This window comes from Dreissena polymorpha, chromosome 10 (assembly GCF_020536995.1).
Source record: "Dreissena polymorpha isolate Duluth1 chromosome 10, UMN_Dpol_1.0, whole genome shotgun sequence".
Classification (NCBI taxonomy): Eukaryota; Metazoa; Mollusca; class Bivalvia; order Myida; family Dreissenidae; genus Dreissena; species Dreissena polymorpha.
In genome coordinates this window covers 58305764-58325594 of record NC_068364.1, presented here as the reverse complement: position 1 = coordinate 58325594, position 19831 = coordinate 58305764, and the positions used below count along the sequence as shown (strand labels likewise).

Here is a 19831-nt window from a genome sequence, read left to right as displayed (position 1 = left end):
AAAGCTGGAGTTGAGCGGACTATTTATAAAGAATACGTGCCAATTGTCATTTTAACGTCTGTTTATTTAGTGCAGAAAAGTGAGCATTAATCTAGCGACTTAACTGGTTTTGTCAAAGAATGCTTATTTTTCAATGACAACAGCTCTATATGGTACTGCAATTAGCACGAGGTGCGTGTTGAGTTCATGATTTTTGATAAATAAGACCACACAATATAAACTCTAGAATGTCAAGTTATGTATGTATGTATTTATTTTGACCTTGCGGTCAAGGATAACCCATGAAAGTGCAAGCACTTATTTCCAATGGGGTCCTTTGGTTTTGCTGAAGAGACAGCAAGCAGAAGAGACAGTATTCGGATACAAGGGTGCGATACCCTAGCTCTTTGCGAATAGATACCTCGGTTCTTTTACGTGCTCAGTGTATAGCACCGATACACGCGAGAATTACCTGGGTTTCATACCAGTACATCTCTAGTTGGGTGGGAAACACTTGAAGCATTTCTGAAATTTCCAGTGCCCCGGCCGGGATTTGAACAGGGGACCTCTGGAATGGTAGACCAGAGTGTTACCACTCGACCACCGCACCACCCCGACCACCGCACCACCCTTAACTCATACAAACTATCACGGTAAACACTACTTCTATGCTACCAGTTATTATATGACTTCTACGACATTACATAAAATTAGCCTGATAATCGGACTATTACGGTGTGTGACATTACATAGAATTAGCCTGATAATCAGATTAATGCGGTATATGACATTACATTGAATTAGCCTGATAATCGGACTAATGCGGTATGTGACATGACATAGAATTATCATGATAGTCGGACTATATCGGTATGTGACATTACAGAGAATTAGCATGAAAGTCAGACTTTATCATTATATGACATTACAGAGAATTAAAATGATAGTCAGACTATACTGGTATGTGACATTACAGAAAATTAACATGATAGTCGGACTATATCGGTATGTGACATAACTAAGAATTAGCATGGTGGTCGGGCTATGTCGGTGTTTGACATAACATTGAATAAGAATGATAGTCAAACTATATCGGTATGTGACCTAACAGAGAATTATCATGGTAGTCAAACTATATCGGTATGTGAGAGAATTAGCATGGTTGTTAGTCTATACCGGCTGGCGACCTTATCGAGCATCTTCAATATAGCCAGACATTTCATTATACATGTTGTAGATTATATTTTGTTAATGTGTTTGTCACGAACGCTTTATAATTTAACGCTCCATGGCGCTTTACCAGCATAGACATGTTGAAACATGGATAAGAAAAACTTACATGTATATAGCTAAAATAGATCGAATGCACTAAGAAACGAGATGCATGTTATAATTTAAAATTGCTTGAAAGAAACCAAACACAACATAATTTAAATTAATGTAAACAAACATATAAATTAAAATATATAAATCACAAATTTATTGATCGAATGCACTAAGAAACGAGATGCATGTTATAATTTAAAATTGCTTGAAAGAAACCAAACACAATATAATTTAAATTAATGTAAACAAACATATAAATTAAAATATATAAATCACAAATTTATTTCAGTGAACGCTTATGATTTTGTTGAATATTTAATGCCGCATCAGCACGATTTTATGACATTTGATTAATACAACACCTGATGTTTTTCACATTTGCTTTTATTTTCTTGACCATGTCGTCAATTAAAGTCAGATTCGCAAATCTTCACATAGGTCAATGATCGGTCGGGGTATTACTGGAACAAACATTCACTTTCTGGTCAGACTAGAGTTCGAAAGCAGCCACAACATGATTTTTAGGATATGCGTATGCTTTCTACTTGTGGCAGTTGCAGGCTTTTGTAAGTATCATATTTTTATATTTTAGATGCATTTGCTAACTGAAATCAATATTTTAGGTATACACACGTACTTGTATTTGAGTGAATTTTACGAAATTAAAATTTTACGTAAGCCGCCTTTTCAACAGTAGTTAGATGCTCCATAACTTATATCGCAAGGTGCAGAAATAACAACGCTGTAAGCGCTTTAATATTCATTATTTAAATATATAAAAAACAGTTCGAAGATCAAGAAATAACACAATAATATTGGGTCAATCATTTACATTATGACGAGTTGATTAAGAGTCGCGAAAGTAGCCGCAAACGCCGCCTGGCGGCAAAAATATTTTGATAAACAGCTTTACCTCATGAGTATGTATTCGGCAGTAACCAATGCTTATAATCAACACCGTCAGGCAGCTTTGCATTTTACAATATTTATATACCAGATACGCTGATGTAAATAATACAAAATGGTAACTTAGACGCTTTTCATCGTTCTTGTAGCAAGCGCAAATAGGAGTTGTAATTCCATATACAACACTCATTAAAATTAATTTTTTTAACATATACTACTTAAATGAACTGTAAAAACAAGAAACTTGAACGGGGGATGAAATATTGTTATAGAAGTATCGTAAGTGATCTTAACATTATAAATAGTCCTAGCTCTCAGTGTAAATATTACAAATTAACGGCTAAAGAAACGTGTATTAAATGATGACATATGAGTATATGACTGTGCTTTCATAACGGCATATTTAAGTATTTACTTTTCTGATTTGTGGATGAATTTTATGTATTGACTTATTTTATTAAATTATACATTTATGTATTAATCACCGCCGGAAATGACCAAATGTGGACGATATTTGGTCAGTTGACAATCGGGTCGCAATCAGTTTTTTTTTTAATAAGATTTAGCCAATTTTTCTGGACCGTTATAATAGTAATGGCAACCTCCACACAGAGTTTTTGTATTCCTTGCTCTCGTAAACAATTTGCGCATCACAATAACTTCCTAACAGATTTGGTAGGATTATATTTTTGTTTAAGTATTACAATCAGTAAAGTAGTATCATTTTCATTTATATTTTCAAGTACGTGTATACGTTTGGGCTCATGGTAAAAGAATGTTACCTTCATTAAAAAAAGCAAAAATCACAACGGGAAAATTATTGTGCCACATGGCTCGGCTATCACCACGATGTTGGTTATGAAGGTGTGGATTTGATCCTGTTATGCTGGTTCCAAAGCAATCTCTGCGAATAACATTAACGATCGATCGTGATTCTAACGTGGTACGTTTTACGATAACGTACTAATTGGCAGATTTGAAGATTTATGGAAGCATCGACTCAATGCTATATTCGCAACTCGATTTTAAAAGCACTTGTATGTTGACTCATCAAACGCCAGCATTCCACGTTGTTAACGGTCAATTATAATAAAAACATTGGTTATAAACTATGCCGAAACCATTCTCTCACTGTTGACTGACTGCTATATTTGTAAAAGCGTGACTTAGTGTGTGCATCATTGTCACTCAGTACATCATTTTATATATCGATATATCGGTGTTTCTATTTATTTTTAAGTATCAACAATTACAATAACAGTGATGTTACTTCACATTTTTAAAGTATAATATTAAATAATTAAGACAATTTTCAGCATGTTAAGGTGAAATCATCTTACTAATAATTGTACTTAATCTTGTAGTAAATGATTATGTTAAACGTCACTCAACATCCTTTTCCTTCCATTCAGTACAAATAATACAATGAATACTATCGGCCAACTTTAATCAGTAAAACAATAATATGGCCATTAGTAAGAGTTCCTTAAAATGGAAAATACAAAATAAAGTGTTCTAACAATGCCATTGCAAACTTGAACAAACATTCAATAAAAAAGTTTTCATGGTTAACACAAGTATTCATTAAATACTTTTCCGCTTTCAGATGCGCAGCCTTTCGGTGACTTCGGAGACTACCCGTACAACATGGGTTTAGGGACGGGTCTGGGGATGGGGATGCCGATGGGTATCGGGATGGGGATGCCGATGGGTATGGGACTTGGGATGCCCGGCATGGGCGTCTACAATCCGTTACTGGCCTCATCCTTCAGAATGAATCCGTGGACGGCGCGAATGTTTAGTGAATAAACATCAATAGATACGAGATGTGGGACGTTGTGGGAAACGTAATTGTGGCATCACTACATACAAGTTCGTCATACCAATGACGCAATGTACATGTAAATGTAAACTTTGAAATTCCTAAATAAATATCACATTTATCACATGTTTTCAAATGCTGTTTGTTGTTCTGTTGTTGTGAGTTAACTGTGTGTCTTGCATGTTCAAAGCTGGCCATATTAAAAGTGAACATTTAAGCGATATTATTACAATAAATGAACAGTGAATAGCGACCACAATACAGAATTGTGTCTGGTAATAAATAATGCGATGCAAAAATAAAATGAGCATTGCGCTGTAAAACAGGGGTTTAAAAAGACAGTCTGCACATACTTATCAGCGACGACAATTTCCGCTTTCAAACTTCTGTTTGCCCATCGCTGCATAACTGTCATATGCCACGACGTTTGAACGCAATTCATTATTTAATTACGCTTTAGACCCTGACGCACTATTTTCAAATATTATGAAAACGATTTACGAAAATACAAAAACATTCTGCTAACTGTGTGTGATATTAGGTCCCTGACTGATAAAACACTTTCAACTCCACCCACATCTGAGATTATTGTGCCACTTTGCAATAGTTTGACCTGCCTATTTGATTAACAGTTTTGAAGTTGACAAAATCTAATAATACAAATAATTAACATACGTTTAAAAGTTTTATCAACGTCACTGTTGAAAAAAAATAACATTAAGCTAATTTCGGAATCGACATTTTAAATGTTTACACTCTCTGTCCAACGTCGAATCCATTAATTGACCCTCGTCATGCGAAAATGAGCCTTATGACATACACGACCAGGGTCGCCTCAGATATGCATCTACATCCGTTTACTAAGATGAGGAGTTTTAATGTCCACCAACGTGATCACGATGCCTTGCATGAGATCATGAAGCCTTGCATGAGATCACGAAGCCTTGCATGAGAGCACGAAGCCTTGCATGAGAGCACGAAGCCTTGCATGATTTCATAGCGTAATCTGCAGAGTGGACAGTGTCTGGTGTAAATCGCTAATTGTCTGTTGTATATTATTTTACATATTTGTATGTAAAATGGCATAATAATACAATAATTGGTTAGTAACTTTAGATATCATGTGATATCAGATTTTTCAAAATTAATTGCAAGTTTGAAATGAACACACGCCATTCACAAATATGAAGAGTGTGTCATAACGAAAGGGTAGAGCTTTGTGTGCACTTTTTATCATCCTATTTATTTCATAGAGATAACATAGACAGAATAAAAACAACATGGCCTTTTTTGGACGTTCTGAAAGCATAGAAAGTATGATGAAAATGGCAGTGAGAACTGCATATATAGACGATTTGCATTCACCATCATCTTAAATGAATATTGTTGAAATATCGAATCTCACTCAGAATATAATTTCAAGATGAAAATTCACTCTACAAAACTTTTGATTTTTGACACCATATCCAATTTCAAAATATGCAAGAAGATCATTGATGAAAACAAATAAATAATCAATCTGGGAGCAATACGTTGTACTCCCGAATTAGGTAGTCATCAAGACAGCCCTGTTGACCCGTACATTGTTGTTTTTGCATTAATTGTAACCCTAGCAGTTCACACGGTGTCAACAACTCTGACCTAAACATAGGTATAGAGCACTCATGCGCTTTTTCGGCGTAGCTGTTTTACTCACCTTTTCATCTTAATGACTTTAACATAACGCCAGCAGACACGCATGAATATTAATATTTCTTAGGCTGATTCGAGATAAAACCTCTGAACTTTGACTACATCACTGAGTCTGTGCTCAGCGCAAAGGATGTAGCACTGTTCAGTGTAAGGAATTCCGGACTACTCTCTGAATGTTCAAGCGACACAAATTTTGGCCCAGTTATTATTACGCGTTAACATCTATTTTGCAGAATTTCAGTTTTGCTTTCAAGATCAGAAAATAATTATTACCAAATTAATATAGTGTCACGATAAGAAGAAAATCGTTGAATTATCCAACCACAATGTTTTCCGTACTCCTTCAGCACGTCTAGAAATCGTTCCTGAACGCCTGGATAGGCTGCCCTTATTTACAAGTTTGCTATTTTGAATTCAATTTTGTATCAAAAAGCATTGCATATATATATATATATGTATATATATATATATATATATATATATATATATATATATATATATATATATATATATATATATATATATATATATAGCCCACTCAGCCTGCTCATCTCTCAGTCTGGTCAGGAGATACATAATGAGACCATAAAATATTGAGTGATTTTATAGCGAACAGCATAGCCTCTGACCATACCGCGCAAATGCACATGTTGAGTTTAAGAAACGCTGGTCAAAACGCAGAAGACCCATTTACGCATGACGCGGCCATGAAAGTGTGGTTTAAATGTGTCGAAAGAAAACTGCGTTTAAATAAAACATTAACATACGATATATTTCGATAGTGAAGAAATATATTCATAATAAGGCATGTGAAGACGCATATTATGATGCGCACTCCCGTAGTATATTTTTTATCTTCTTACACTAATGTGTGGTTTGACACTGACAACAAACATTTCATGCGGTGAATATGCAACTTATAAGTGAAAAAACAACACAATAGTTAAACTTTTGTTTTCATTTTATTTATTTAATTAGACAAGTAAATTGCAAACTTTATTTCAAAGTCAGCGTTTACGCCGACTACATTTTAAAAAGATATTTATTGTTCTATTTAGTCGTTTTCGGTTTTAGCGATTATAAAGCATTTTTGAGGTTTACTATATTTTACCTGTAGTTATTGGTGAACTTATGTCCAACGTTTTATGAATTGAGAACTGTGAATATAAACAAGCTTAACCTTTTACTATTGCGTTGTTAGCACCCGTAAATACAAAAGATCGCCGCTATCTGTTGAGAACAAAAGAATGTTTCCCAGAAATCCCCGCTGTAGAAGCATGAACGAGGTTACGAAACAGATCATTCGTGTTATATTTAATTGTTTGTTTGTCAACGTTTTATAAAATGAGAATATAAACAAGCGTAACCTTATACAATTGCTTTGTTTTCCGGAATCTATTAATAGCCTCAGATTAACAAGCGTAACCTGATACTATTGCGTTGTTATCACCCGTGCATTTGGACCCTCCCTTGTTTAACAGCAGCCGCATCTATTTATAGCCTCAGATAATGAATGGGATGATCAAAAATACTACGTCATGAAGACGCAGCAGAAAGTGGGCTATTTTAAGCATTCATAAACAATCTTAATCATTCATAAACAATCTCTTCCGCGACATGTATACTACAATCATTGTTTATTGATTCTTTTCTATATAAGCTCCGTTCGAAACTATTACATTTAACACGATATTCATATAATGTTTCCATTTGTGAATGAATATAGTTGGAGAACTCAAACCTGTTGCATAAATTATACAACTCTTTCTCGCGCGGATGTGGCAGGTAGTAGGCTCTCCGTAGATAAGCCGAACCGACTTGAAATTTGAGTAACATCATTAGCTAGTCGCTACGCGACCAACTAAAAATTGATTTTAGCTTGAAATCAGATATATTGAACCGATATCGTTTGTGCAACTAAATGTCGAAATATATTATTACCGGATTGGTTCGGTGTAGACAAACTCTTTCACCTCGATACTTAGTGTTTTATCGCAAGTACCGTCGTGTTGCGGCCATATTGGAAATGTTATTGTTATGTTCTTAGAACGTTACCTCTTGTTTTCATTGCGTATGTCTACAAGTAGTACACTTATGAGTTTGGACTTACTTTACTGAGATTTACATTTACCTTTTTTTTGCGAATTAAGTTTTCTTACATCTGAGTCCTCTTCGCTTGGTTTGAAAAATGGTACAAAACGGTTTGTGTTTATGTCTGTCAATCTTCTGCCATGCTAAAGTGTTGACTGGCGCTTTGAGCAGCAATAATTTATCTAAACGTATTTGATAAGATGTGGCAAAGGCATTATGGTGCAGTTTAACTTCTATTGCAAGGTGTAGTAAGTTAGTATCCAGTATGCTGATCTTTCAGTCGTGATAAATGGTAAACAAGGGATTGTGAAATTGTTCCAGATATTGCGCAGCCATTTGTACACGGATCGGAAAGCAAACGTGATAGGATGGGTTTTGTTAATAAGGGTCAAAGATGGAATTGGCTGTAGTTTGCCTTATGTGATCGATTAGCTGCATCATGTATGTATTTATGATCTTCAAAGCGGCTTTTTAAGTGGCTTAAATGTGTACGCGCGCGGCTTAATCTGTCAGCTTTAACATACATGTACGCAAAACAAAAAGTACTTTTGAAAACATTTAATTTCTTCGTGGTTTTACAAAATGAGCGTACAAATATGAAAGATGATAGTAAGCACTAAACGAAAAGTTTAGTTAGCGCGTCTCGCTGGTTCGCACTTTCGTCGCATGGATTTTAAGTGGAAGTACGCGATAACTGGAACACACGGTACCAAGAAACGAAATTACAAAGAAATTGAGATATAAATTATCGCAAATTCGCATCGTAATATCGTATCGTTTGATTGTGCTTGTGCCTGCACGCACGCCCAAAACACGATGCAAGGGCAGGAGAAAATCAAGATTCCAAATCTAGTTCAATTTTGTAAAAAGAAAAACGACAGCCATGATTGCTCTTAATCATTCATCTGAGTTGAGAGCAAAGCAATCGGTAACGACCAGATGCCGAGTTTTTAGCCTACTTGACTATGACGCAAACATGGTCGGTCGAATTGGGGTTGAAGAACTCATGTAAACGATCATATCGGCTCTTAAGGATTAAAGTTAAGGCAGATTTGTACATCTCAATACACTCAATAAAGGGAGACAGTAGCTTATCAAGCGTCCCGTAAATTACTAGTAAGAATAAGTTTTCACTTTAATACAATGGATTTTGTTACGATATTCATGATGCGTTGTTTTTTCTTTCAACATCGTTTCTACATTTAATAAAACTGTATTAAATTAGGACGTGATCTAATACACAACTAAATATAGTGCATTAAAATGTTGCACACTTCTTGAACGCCAGCGGCAAGACAATAGTTGATTATGCTCCGCTTTAAAATATTTAATTAACAAACGTCCATGTGATAATTTCAATCATATAATGGAATGCAATATTCTGGATTGATTTTGTTGTATAAACTCAAAACGTGTTATCGTGCATTCTTTTTAATTTTCATCCTTACTTGATATAAGGTGTTGATAACCTATTATTTAACTACATGTGTCGTAAACCAACATTTGCTTTCACCCAAATTAATTTTATTTCTCTGATGAAATAATGAAGAAATACATCCAAAACGACCTTGATGTTGAGTTGGTAATTTGTGTATTATTTGAGGTCATGGGTGAACGCGTTCAACAACACTTGATTAATATGACACCTAGTTTTTTGTACATTTGTTGTTATTTTATTGATGGTGCAAACATGTAAAGGCAATATGTTTGCACACACCCTTCGCCTACGGTCACTTACTGGCCAAGATATAACAACATGTCATCCCGTACTGACCACTCAGTGAAGTTAGAAAGTAGAGGCAACATGATGCCAGGAGTATTCATGTGTTTTCTTGTGTTGGCAGTTACCGGCATTTGTAAGTACCAGTATCATATTTGTATCTTAAAACTGATTTTAATATATAAATGAATATGCATATCGATAGTAAAACTATTTATTGTTGTCGTAGGAAAACTAAAGAAAACAACTTGATAAAACCACCGTTTGTATAAGTTGCAACAAACAATTACATATCCGATTAGGAGTATTTATGTCAAAATGACTCATTGGTCGAAATCTTTATTATTTACATTTTACTTTGGATTAAACAAAGATTCACATTAGTTTCTAAAATATCATATTTATTGCGTTTAATAAAAGCTAGGATACTCCTTACACCGTACCTACACACATGTGTTTACATATAAGTATATCAGGAACTGTATCGCCAGGAAAGAAGTGTGGTACAAGAACAGTAAATACAAGACTTATTAAGACTTATCAATAAGAACATCATACAAGAACAATTACAAGAAAGGCATTTATTTCTTCCTTTATAAATGTAACGGCAAGATGCATGAAGTGTTCCTGTGCACAGTTAGTGGTGTGTTGATGACAAACGATCAAATGATAAATTAAATTAAAACACTCCACTTTTCAACTTTTACATTATACACTCCACAAAGGTCCTTATGTTATATATAAAAAACGTCATGTGTTCGGTTCATGTATATTTTAACTATTTTAAAGTTTCGGCTATGATTTATTTCGTTATATACAAACGAAGACGCATGTGTACATAAATAACATACGCAATAACTGCAGAGTCACCGCGCGCACAATCGTAATGCCTAATAGCGTGTTGTTGTTTTTTTCCTGATGGAAATCTCGAATGTAGTGAACACAACTATTTAAATATCTAAACAACTTTACGATTTCAGGGGACCATGCCGTTCGGAGACTTCGACTACCCACTTCTCTGGGGCTTAGGGATGGGTACAGGATTAGGGCCGGGACTAGGGTTGAACACTTTGGAATGGGTGGTTACAATCCATTACTTGGCTCATCCTTCGGCAGAATGAATCCGTGGTTGATGGGAGCTTTGTTGAGCAAATAGAGCCCGGAAATGTGTACATGCAGGACATACACATTCGAGTCACGTCATTGTGTGGCACTACCTCAGTGATTTAAACACACCAATGTAATGGAATGTGATGGACAAATGAAAACATACATTTAGTAATTACGTGACCAGAATTCGAAAAACAATCATTTATGTATTCAATAATGATGTGAGAAAGATATCAACGCTTAAATGTGCACTTAAACATATAAATTAAATACCACTGCAGTTTTCTTTTTCGTTTTGTTTTGGAGTATCGAACACATGTAAATACTCTAATGTTTGCAAACTAAAATACCCTAATGATCTGTGTACGTGACCGTTAAACACCGGGGTGTTCATTGTATTAAAAGGTACGAGTTTAGTTTTAGACAAGCGATCCGATAGCAATCAATAACGAAAACTTCAATAAAATATGAATGATATTGAAACGATTGCAGATCGGCGAATGTGGTAAAATACTGTAACTACATCAAACACGAAATCAAAGCACTGAAGGCACTGACGTTGATCGCTTTTGCATAATCTTAGACGCAACTCAGTTTTCAAAATTATGTTACAGCTTTTAATATTGCAAGTTTGAAATGAAGACAACCCTTTCGAATTTATAAAGAGTGTGCCTTAAAGCACGGGTCGAGTCCACTATTGATCCTCATATTTATGTTATAGAGATAACTTAGACAAAATGACAACAATATGTCTCTCTTTTTTTCGCTATTGGTTGCTGCACTGGAAACCATCTTTACAAATATGGTTGCCTTGCTAAGAATAACGAGCCTAGAATCATTTACATGTTGTGTTATGTGTATCTAATACTTAATTTATTTTCTTTAAATTATTGAGCAACAATTTTGCCAAAACGATAGACTTTTAATGCATCATGTCTTGTTGTGAGCCGAAATTGAAACATTTCCTAGGCCTCATTGATCCATAGTCGCCAATTTGTAGTCTATGTTTTATTGGATTGAGTTGTATAAGCTTTGAAAAAGATACTTGCCCTGCTTTTAAGCCCAACTGTAACAAACGTTTGAAATTGAGTTTCCTGTGCTTAAATCTACTGGCACCAGGCTAACAGGCAACCACTAAACCTGTAAGTTATTCATGATGTAAGATCTGACAGTGCATTGAAATCATTCAATTTGCAAGTCTGAAGACATAAAAAGGGACCATTTCACGTTTTGGTAAATTGAAAAAATTAGACGAATCAATAATCTCTCCAGTTATGTTATCTTCGTTATATTTTTCATACTACGAGGATTGCTTATACATTATAAAGTATAAAATATATCTTTCATTGTATGACCACGGATGACCGAGTGGTCTAAATGATAGACTTTTATTCCAGGGGTAAGTGGTTCGAGCCCAGTTGAGGGTAACTTTTGTATGTTTCTTTAATTTACTTCTTGTTTTTTTATGGATCGTTTGAGATCCAATGTTTTCATATATCAATATTAAGCATTTATGACAAACTGTGAAAATGTCATGTTAAATAATTACTAAAAAATGCCACAAAGTAAAAATGTACAACTCATTTGTCGCTTATTTGATTTAAAGTGATTATATTTATTTGCCTTTTCAGCGAGTTTACATTGACGTTTTCACCACTTTTATCTTTTCTTTTCAAATCATTAAACGATAAGATAATGTAAGCTTCATTTTGGGAAAACATGGCTTAATTCATATGGATTAATTGTCATCCCAGTACCAGATACTCTCTTTAAGCGAAAACCAGCATACAACAGGAAAGTGTCGTCCTTGATTAGCTTGTTCGCATTGCATAGGCTAATTAGTGTGCACAGGCTAATCTGAGACACCACTTATTTGGCATGCATTAAGCCCCGTTTTCACTGAAAGCAGCCAATATGTAGAGATTTCAATGACAAATTGGCCAATGTCGTCGCACAAGCTTTTAATCACTTTCGATAACATACAAACACTAACTGTATGCAGTGTACCAGTGGTTAAGTATAAACAGGCAGATGCGTTGGTTATCGTTCTTAGCGTAGTTAAGAGCAGACCGACATGCAACGCATACAACTATCATTAGTTGTTCGCTTGCGAACAGCTAATACAATTGTAAACAAGAATTTAACACCGAATACAACATTCCGCTATCATAAGTTTTGTCAAATAAAGTACGATATCTCCACAAGATTTATAAATCTAGCTGTAAGTACATGTACCTTTTAGTTATGGAATGATCTGGATTTTTCTTTTTAATTATTTGTGTAAACATATCATGCACATTCGTTAAACATATACTGAAATAATATGCATATAATTTTAAGCTCACGAGTTTCATGAACCGTAAGTACTTTTTGAGCTTTTGTGTGAATAATAATTCAATTTTCACCAATTTCTGTAAACATAGCAAACACATTTGCCTCCGACAAAAAATTAAATAGCGTGCATATTCCCAATGTGGACTTTTATCCGTGTACTTAGTTGCATCAAAACAGCTTAAGTTTGTTTTGGCTGTTGCCGTATCCAGATTTAAGTTTTTCACTCAAATCTGTAACCACTATTTCTGACAGACGAAAAAACAAAACTGAACAATTGCGCAATAAGCGACTCCAAATCAAATTCAGAGTTTCTTCAATATTAGGCTAGTCAAAGGACGTTTTGAGATATTGAAAAGTTAGAATTTTTGGACAAACAGACGGACGCACCGACGAGCAATTAACCGGATTTTCATGAATCTACCCAAAGAACGCTTTGAGATGTTGAAGGGTTAGAATTTTGGACAGACAGATGGACGCACCGACGAACAATTTACCGGATTTTCATGAATCTATCCAAAGGACGTTTCGAGATATTGAAGGTTATTCTGACAGAAAAATAAATTGCGATATAATATTTCCACAACCTTTCTTGAGTACGTTTTAAGGTAGTGAAGGATTGAGATTTTAGAATCAATTAAATATGTTAACCTAAGTAAACACACGTTTTAACCGACCCCCAAACTGAAAAAGCGTCCATCACATTTATATATGGTCAACCTCAAACCGCACACAGAGTTTCATTAATATATCCGAGACACTCTTTGGAGTTGCCGCATGACAGACAATTTAGTTGTCTCTTGTTTGTGTTGCGACAATAACAGCAAGTTAGTCCCCGAGACTTTCTTTCTATTACAAAATGTAATAGTTTTAGCTTTCGTAATATTAGAGTTATCGCAGAATATCGAGACTTAAGTTTTCATTTATTTCTGTTATCATACAAATAACGAATTAAAAACGCTCTCGATATCGTTTCCATGATATAACCAATACTTGGAATTTCGATGAGATCTAAAGAATGCTCCGACAGTGGGAATCGGACTCTTGACGTTTCGGTAGTTAGACACCATATCAATTATTGCGCGGTGACCTCAAAGAGTGTGTACTTTTTTAGGATATAAGGTTCATAACTAACAAATTACAACTTAATACTTAATATAATGACGCATCGCTATCGCCCTTCTGCGGACGTTGCATTTGTAATCATACCGGTAACCAGTGGGGTGCATTGGGTTCGTTCGCACCCAAATTTTTTTATCAGTCACTGAGCATGGGCAATGAAAGTTAAATTTCATATAAAATGCTCTATAACTTCCGTCTCTAAATACAGATAAAAAGTCTCATTTTCAAAATGTTCTAGAGGGAGGTCCCCCAACCCCCCGAAGGAGGGGGGCAGCCTCTCCCGCACCTACCCCCTTCGCTATTTCAATGGTCAACAACAATCGTTTATAGGAAAATTCGCATCCCCTTTTCAAAACTCTTGCTACGGGCCTGGTCATGCGTATTTAATGTGTGTCAAGCAAACACATCAAAACTTATAATTTGCATTTAAACAAAACATAATATTTACGCTTTCAAAATTTTATTTCATATTTTAGGGTACCGTTTAAACGGACTACTGACCCATAGGATAATCCCCATATACACTGATCAATAGAAAGAGACGCTTTTAAATCAATCCAGATAATAAGCTATATATGAGCCCTGCTCTTTGAAAAGGGGGTTTAATGCATGTGCGTAAAGTGTTGTCCCAGATTAGCCTGTGTAATCAGAATAATCAGGGGCGACACTTTCCGTTCTCATGATATTTTTGTTTCAAGAAAGTATCTTCTGAGCTAAAATCATTTTTTGCGGAAAGTGTCGTCCCTGGTTAGCCTGTGTGGACTGCACAGGCTTATCTGTGACGGCACTTTACGCACATGCATTAAAACCCTTTTTCACAGTGCACGGTCCATATATATAAGTATCCATGACATGCCCATATTTTTGGTTAGTGTTATTATTGCATATTATCTTCACTTTGCAAAATTGAATTGTTATTTGGATTTTTATGAAGAAATTCTTATATAAATTAACAGTTTGGGTAAAGTTTTCGTTTAGTGTTAGGTCATCATGTAAAGAATCAGAAAAATGAGCTTACACTTTTCGTCGCTGATCTAAAAACAAGCATTCAGGTTTTGGTAATAGAATATAAATCACATCAAATAACATAGGCAGCATTGTTTATATGTGTTGACGTAATGCGAATTATCTCCAGACACCACCAACCATGGGAAACTATAACAACACTTGGCGAGAACGATAAAAGTTACCGAACCTGTGTTCTTTTACCGATAGAAAGCTTTTCTAAGCATGCTATGCCAAATTTATTTTTAACCTTATTAATGGACTGTTGCTTTACGAAAAGGCGATCCTTTGTTTGTTAAAAAGAAGTCTTTAATGTCCATGTGAACTCCCGGTGAACACCAGAGCAATACATTTTCTGTCAAAAAAGCAATTATAATATGTGATGTTAACACCCCACCGCAGCCGCCTCGAGCATAACGGTATTAGTCAGGTTGGATACATTTCTCGAATTTTGACGATTTTCTTCAAGTTAAAAATCAAAATAATGCCATTTCAGGTCCAGAAACAACACCAATTTGTATGTATTTATTTATTTATCTAAAAATGTATAATTAAATATGGATAGAAATAGTTACAAGGCAACTATGTGATTGTATAAAATTTGTGTATATTGTGTATTTTTGGGCCGTTGGCCTGTATTTACTTCAATAAAATTGTTTGAGTTGAGTTGAGTTGAAACATCACAGAATGGGTAAGTCCATGACAAATAACCCAATATTGAAGAACTTTACAAACAGACAAGCGTAATACAAGATAAGAAAAGGCAGACCTAAATATTCAATTACGGGCAGACGTAGACAGACAACCATCGGTGGTAAGGCGGACAACATATGTAAATTTATAGACAGAGAAAGGCGGAAAGACAGACACAAAATGTTCATAAACAGACCGATAAGCATACAACTCGATATGTTCCTTTATAGACAAATATAAACAGACAACCATGGTTGAGACGGAAGACCAGACATATTCATTTATAGACTTTATACTGATTGAAAGACAACTTTAGGCAAAGACACATACCAAACGTTAATTTAAATACAGATATTTACAAACTACTAAAGACAGGGAGACAGGAAGACAGAAAAGAGTTGTTCGTTAACTGAGAAAGGTATAGGATTATAGTAAGACGACTTTCTTTACTGATTATAGGCAGTCAATCAAAAAGACAGAAATAGATACAAGAAATGATCATTAATAGACACATAAGCAGACATTCAAAGGTTGGTAGGGATGATACTTTTGTCAATAAGAGATGAACAGAACGAAACATAGGTAGAAAGGTAGACAATGTCTGTTCCTATAAAGAGATTAGATACACCGGATAGACTGGGGGGGGGGGGCGGCGGGGGGGGGGGGGGGGGCAAACATTATTTATACATACCGATAAAGTATGAACAAGTATATATTAATTGCTCATTACATACAGATTAACAGACCACGTAGGCAGGAGGACAGACCATAACTATTCATAACAGTCTGATTCGCAGACATTTGGAAAAAAAAGACAGAAATAACGTAAGATAAGTATGCACGTATTGTGTGCGAATTTAAATGTTTTGAAATAATTTTCAAATATGCATAGACATGGTGCCAATTATTGCATGTTCAATTATCCACAGAGATCGGTAATTCTTATTTCGTTTTTGCTTTTGAATTATTACTAATATATTCTCATGACAATCGGTTTTCCGATAACAAACTACACCTTAACTCGTATAATTTAATGAACACATAAATTTCAATTATAGGTCCATCGATTTGTTTGTGAAACAAAACAGACAAACAAAAACGCGTTTTATGTAATACAGCTAGTGCACACAGCTAATGCAAACGCATTATGTATTCACAAAAAAAGAATTATGTCGCGTTCGACATGCTATGTGGTATGAACTTAATGTGCTGAGATTATAGACATTGAGTAAACGGTAAATTTGATATTAGGACATTTACACGATACAGCAATAAAACAATAAAACATGAGAATTTTATTGTTACTTACTTGTTTATAAAAAAAGACGTAAACTAAAAAAAACCTGCTGGTATTTAGTAAAATAGAGGTATTTTGATTCAAAATGAATAACCAAATCATTGCGATGTTCAAAGTGCCACATACAAACCCACGTGTTTAGCGCATTCACTGATGTGAGATGGACGGCTCTACAGATGTGCGTGTACATGAAGGGACTAATAGATTAGGATTACTTTCAACTTATTCTTCAATTTAGAGTAAAGTGAATATTGTATTATTTTAGCATCAAATATATCATCAGGTTTACCACGTACACAAGGTCAACGAAATAAATTATAGAGTGTAAAAATGACACTTAACGGATTTTGTTTGCGAACATTATTAATATTATTAATATGATAATGAATTTTCGTTGAACTAAGTTAAATATGACAATGGTCAGCGGCACGAACTACAGTAAATCACAGCCTATACTGGCCATATCCAGATATATAGTCGACTAACTAATGGGATTTATAAGGCCTTTATATACACGTAATTTGTCTTTGGTTTCATCAGTCCATATACTTTTTGAAGACGGTAATATCGCATACAATGAAGGCGTGTGTTCCCATATGTGTGTGCCTGTGTCTGTGCCTAGGATATGGATGTAAGTACATTAAGCACAAAGTAAATAACAATTTATACAAGTTAAATTTGTAATTGTGTAGTTCCTATACTTGTTTATAATATACATTAAAGTAGGTACTGCCTTCAATTTAGACTTAATTTTCTACTGGACTATTGGTGTGGTTCAAGTTAAAAGTACCCTTTTTGTGTTCGCTTTTAAACGACAAATGCACAGTCAATACAAATTCTGTTTTTCAGATTTAATTCGTTACACGACCAAAATAGGCCCGCTTAACTTCTTTTGTAGAGAGTGTTACTTGTTCAAGTCGAATTCATTAATTATCACATTTAATATCATGTTAATAAAACAGATCTTATTTGTATCTCCTGTATTTTCAAAACAGCAAGTGAAATGCGAAATATATACGTATGAGAGGAAAAAACGCATATATGGAAAACTTTACTAGCGCTACTGTGATATAGTATTATCTTATTTTCATCTCTATCATCTCTATATATGTCAGTTGATTTGTAAATGCATTTATGTGGTCATGTGGCCTCATTAGTACACATTTATGATGTTGTTAAAGAAACTTAAGTAAGACTGCGTATGATTTGTTTGACTTTAGAAATGCATTATGCGTCAGACGCACGACGGTCGTAAGGCGTACGTGAATGAATCGCACGTCTGACGCGCGGCCCTATGTCATCTGATGCCAGCGCAGGTCCACACCAGCCTGTGCAGGCGCGCAGTCTTGTCTATAGAGTTGCGCTTCCCAACTGGTCGTATTTTGCGTAAGGCATATTTTCGCAGGTCACAGATGAATTAATTTCAATAGTGTTGCTTAACCTTATTTGATTAAACCAAGTAATATAGAACAAGTTAACCAACACGCGCTCTCGAATTTGTTGCCGACCCAAATGTGTTTATATGCTGTATGACCGAATGCAAATAGTGAACTGGCTTGCGCACGTAAAGTAGTGGTCTGCTGAAAAGCAGCGAACTACTTGCACAGGAATTAACGTTTACTTTCGTTAATGTCATGGTTCGACTTCTTTTGAACTTTTAATCGAGTGTTTAATAATCTGCGTTTTACTTGTTAAATGTAAAACGAACGTATATATTCGCTTATATACTCGTGTATGAGTTAAATGGACAGTGAACCTAACTAATGGAAATCATTTTTATATTATATTTATATATTTATACGTTATAATTCATTTGCTTAGCATAAATACATTTTTCCAATACGTACTAATGATAATCGGTTGAGAGGAAGCGCCACCGATCACCCTGGTCTTGATCTATTTTCTTCAGAGAAAAGCATCGCAGTTCAAACTTTGGTTTTCATTAAAAAAATATATATTACTTGTTTCAGATGCGATTGAGTTCGCCGGTGACTTTGGAATGATGGGGCTGATGAGCGGATTTCCGGGAATGATGGGAGGCGGATGGGGAATGGGCGGCTATCCTATGTACGACGGCGGCTATAACACGGGCTGGGGCGGCGGCTGGGAAGGCGGCATGGATGCGGGATGGGGCGGCAGGGAGGCCGGTTGGGGAGGCAAGGACGCCGGATGGCAGGGGGAACGTGGTGGAGGTTGGGGGGATAATATGGGACGCAGAGGTGACAACATGGGCGGATGGTGATACTGCGACGATGGCTTCGGCTTGTATATAAATAAACTACAAATAAAACGAGTTATGTTTGCACACGCGGCATTTATACAAATTTGCTGCGATTATATTTACGAAACACATCTATATTCTAAAAAGTTCAATGATACAATAATGAAATACGACATGGACAAACATTCAGCACAAACAAAACCCATGGAGCGGTGATAACACTACGCTGTGTTTCAAATTAAAACAATATACATAGACGCATTTTGCTCAACTGACTGTCATCGTTATGAAATGGGAGAAATATCATTGTTATAAATATGTGTGAGTTTTAATAACATTTAAACTTATTCTTATTGTGTTTGTTGTTGTCTTGCTTTTACTTTATTTGTTGTGTTTTGTTATGCATTTGATAATATTAAACGCTATATAAAAATGAGGCGTCTGTGTGTTCACAAATATAAAGCGGTCTCGAAAAATATTGCCAACCTTTATTATAACGACAGTACTAATAATTAG

At 35.2% G+C, this 19831-nt stretch overlaps 1 protein-coding gene across 1 annotated transcript; it reads left to right on the top strand.

Moving 5' to 3' along the window:
• The first annotated feature begins 2805 nt into the window (after positions 1-2805).
• Positions 2806-19336, top strand: LOC127849151 (heterogeneous nuclear ribonucleoprotein A1-like). The gene is made up of 3 exons (XM_052381870.1): positions 2806-2830; positions 3818-3922; positions 19065-19336. Exons 1-3 carry the CDS (start codon positions 2806-2808, stop codon positions 19334-19336), a joined length of 402 nt encoding a protein of 133 aa, XP_052237830.1.
• The last annotated feature ends 495 nt before the right edge of the window (positions 19337-19831 follow it).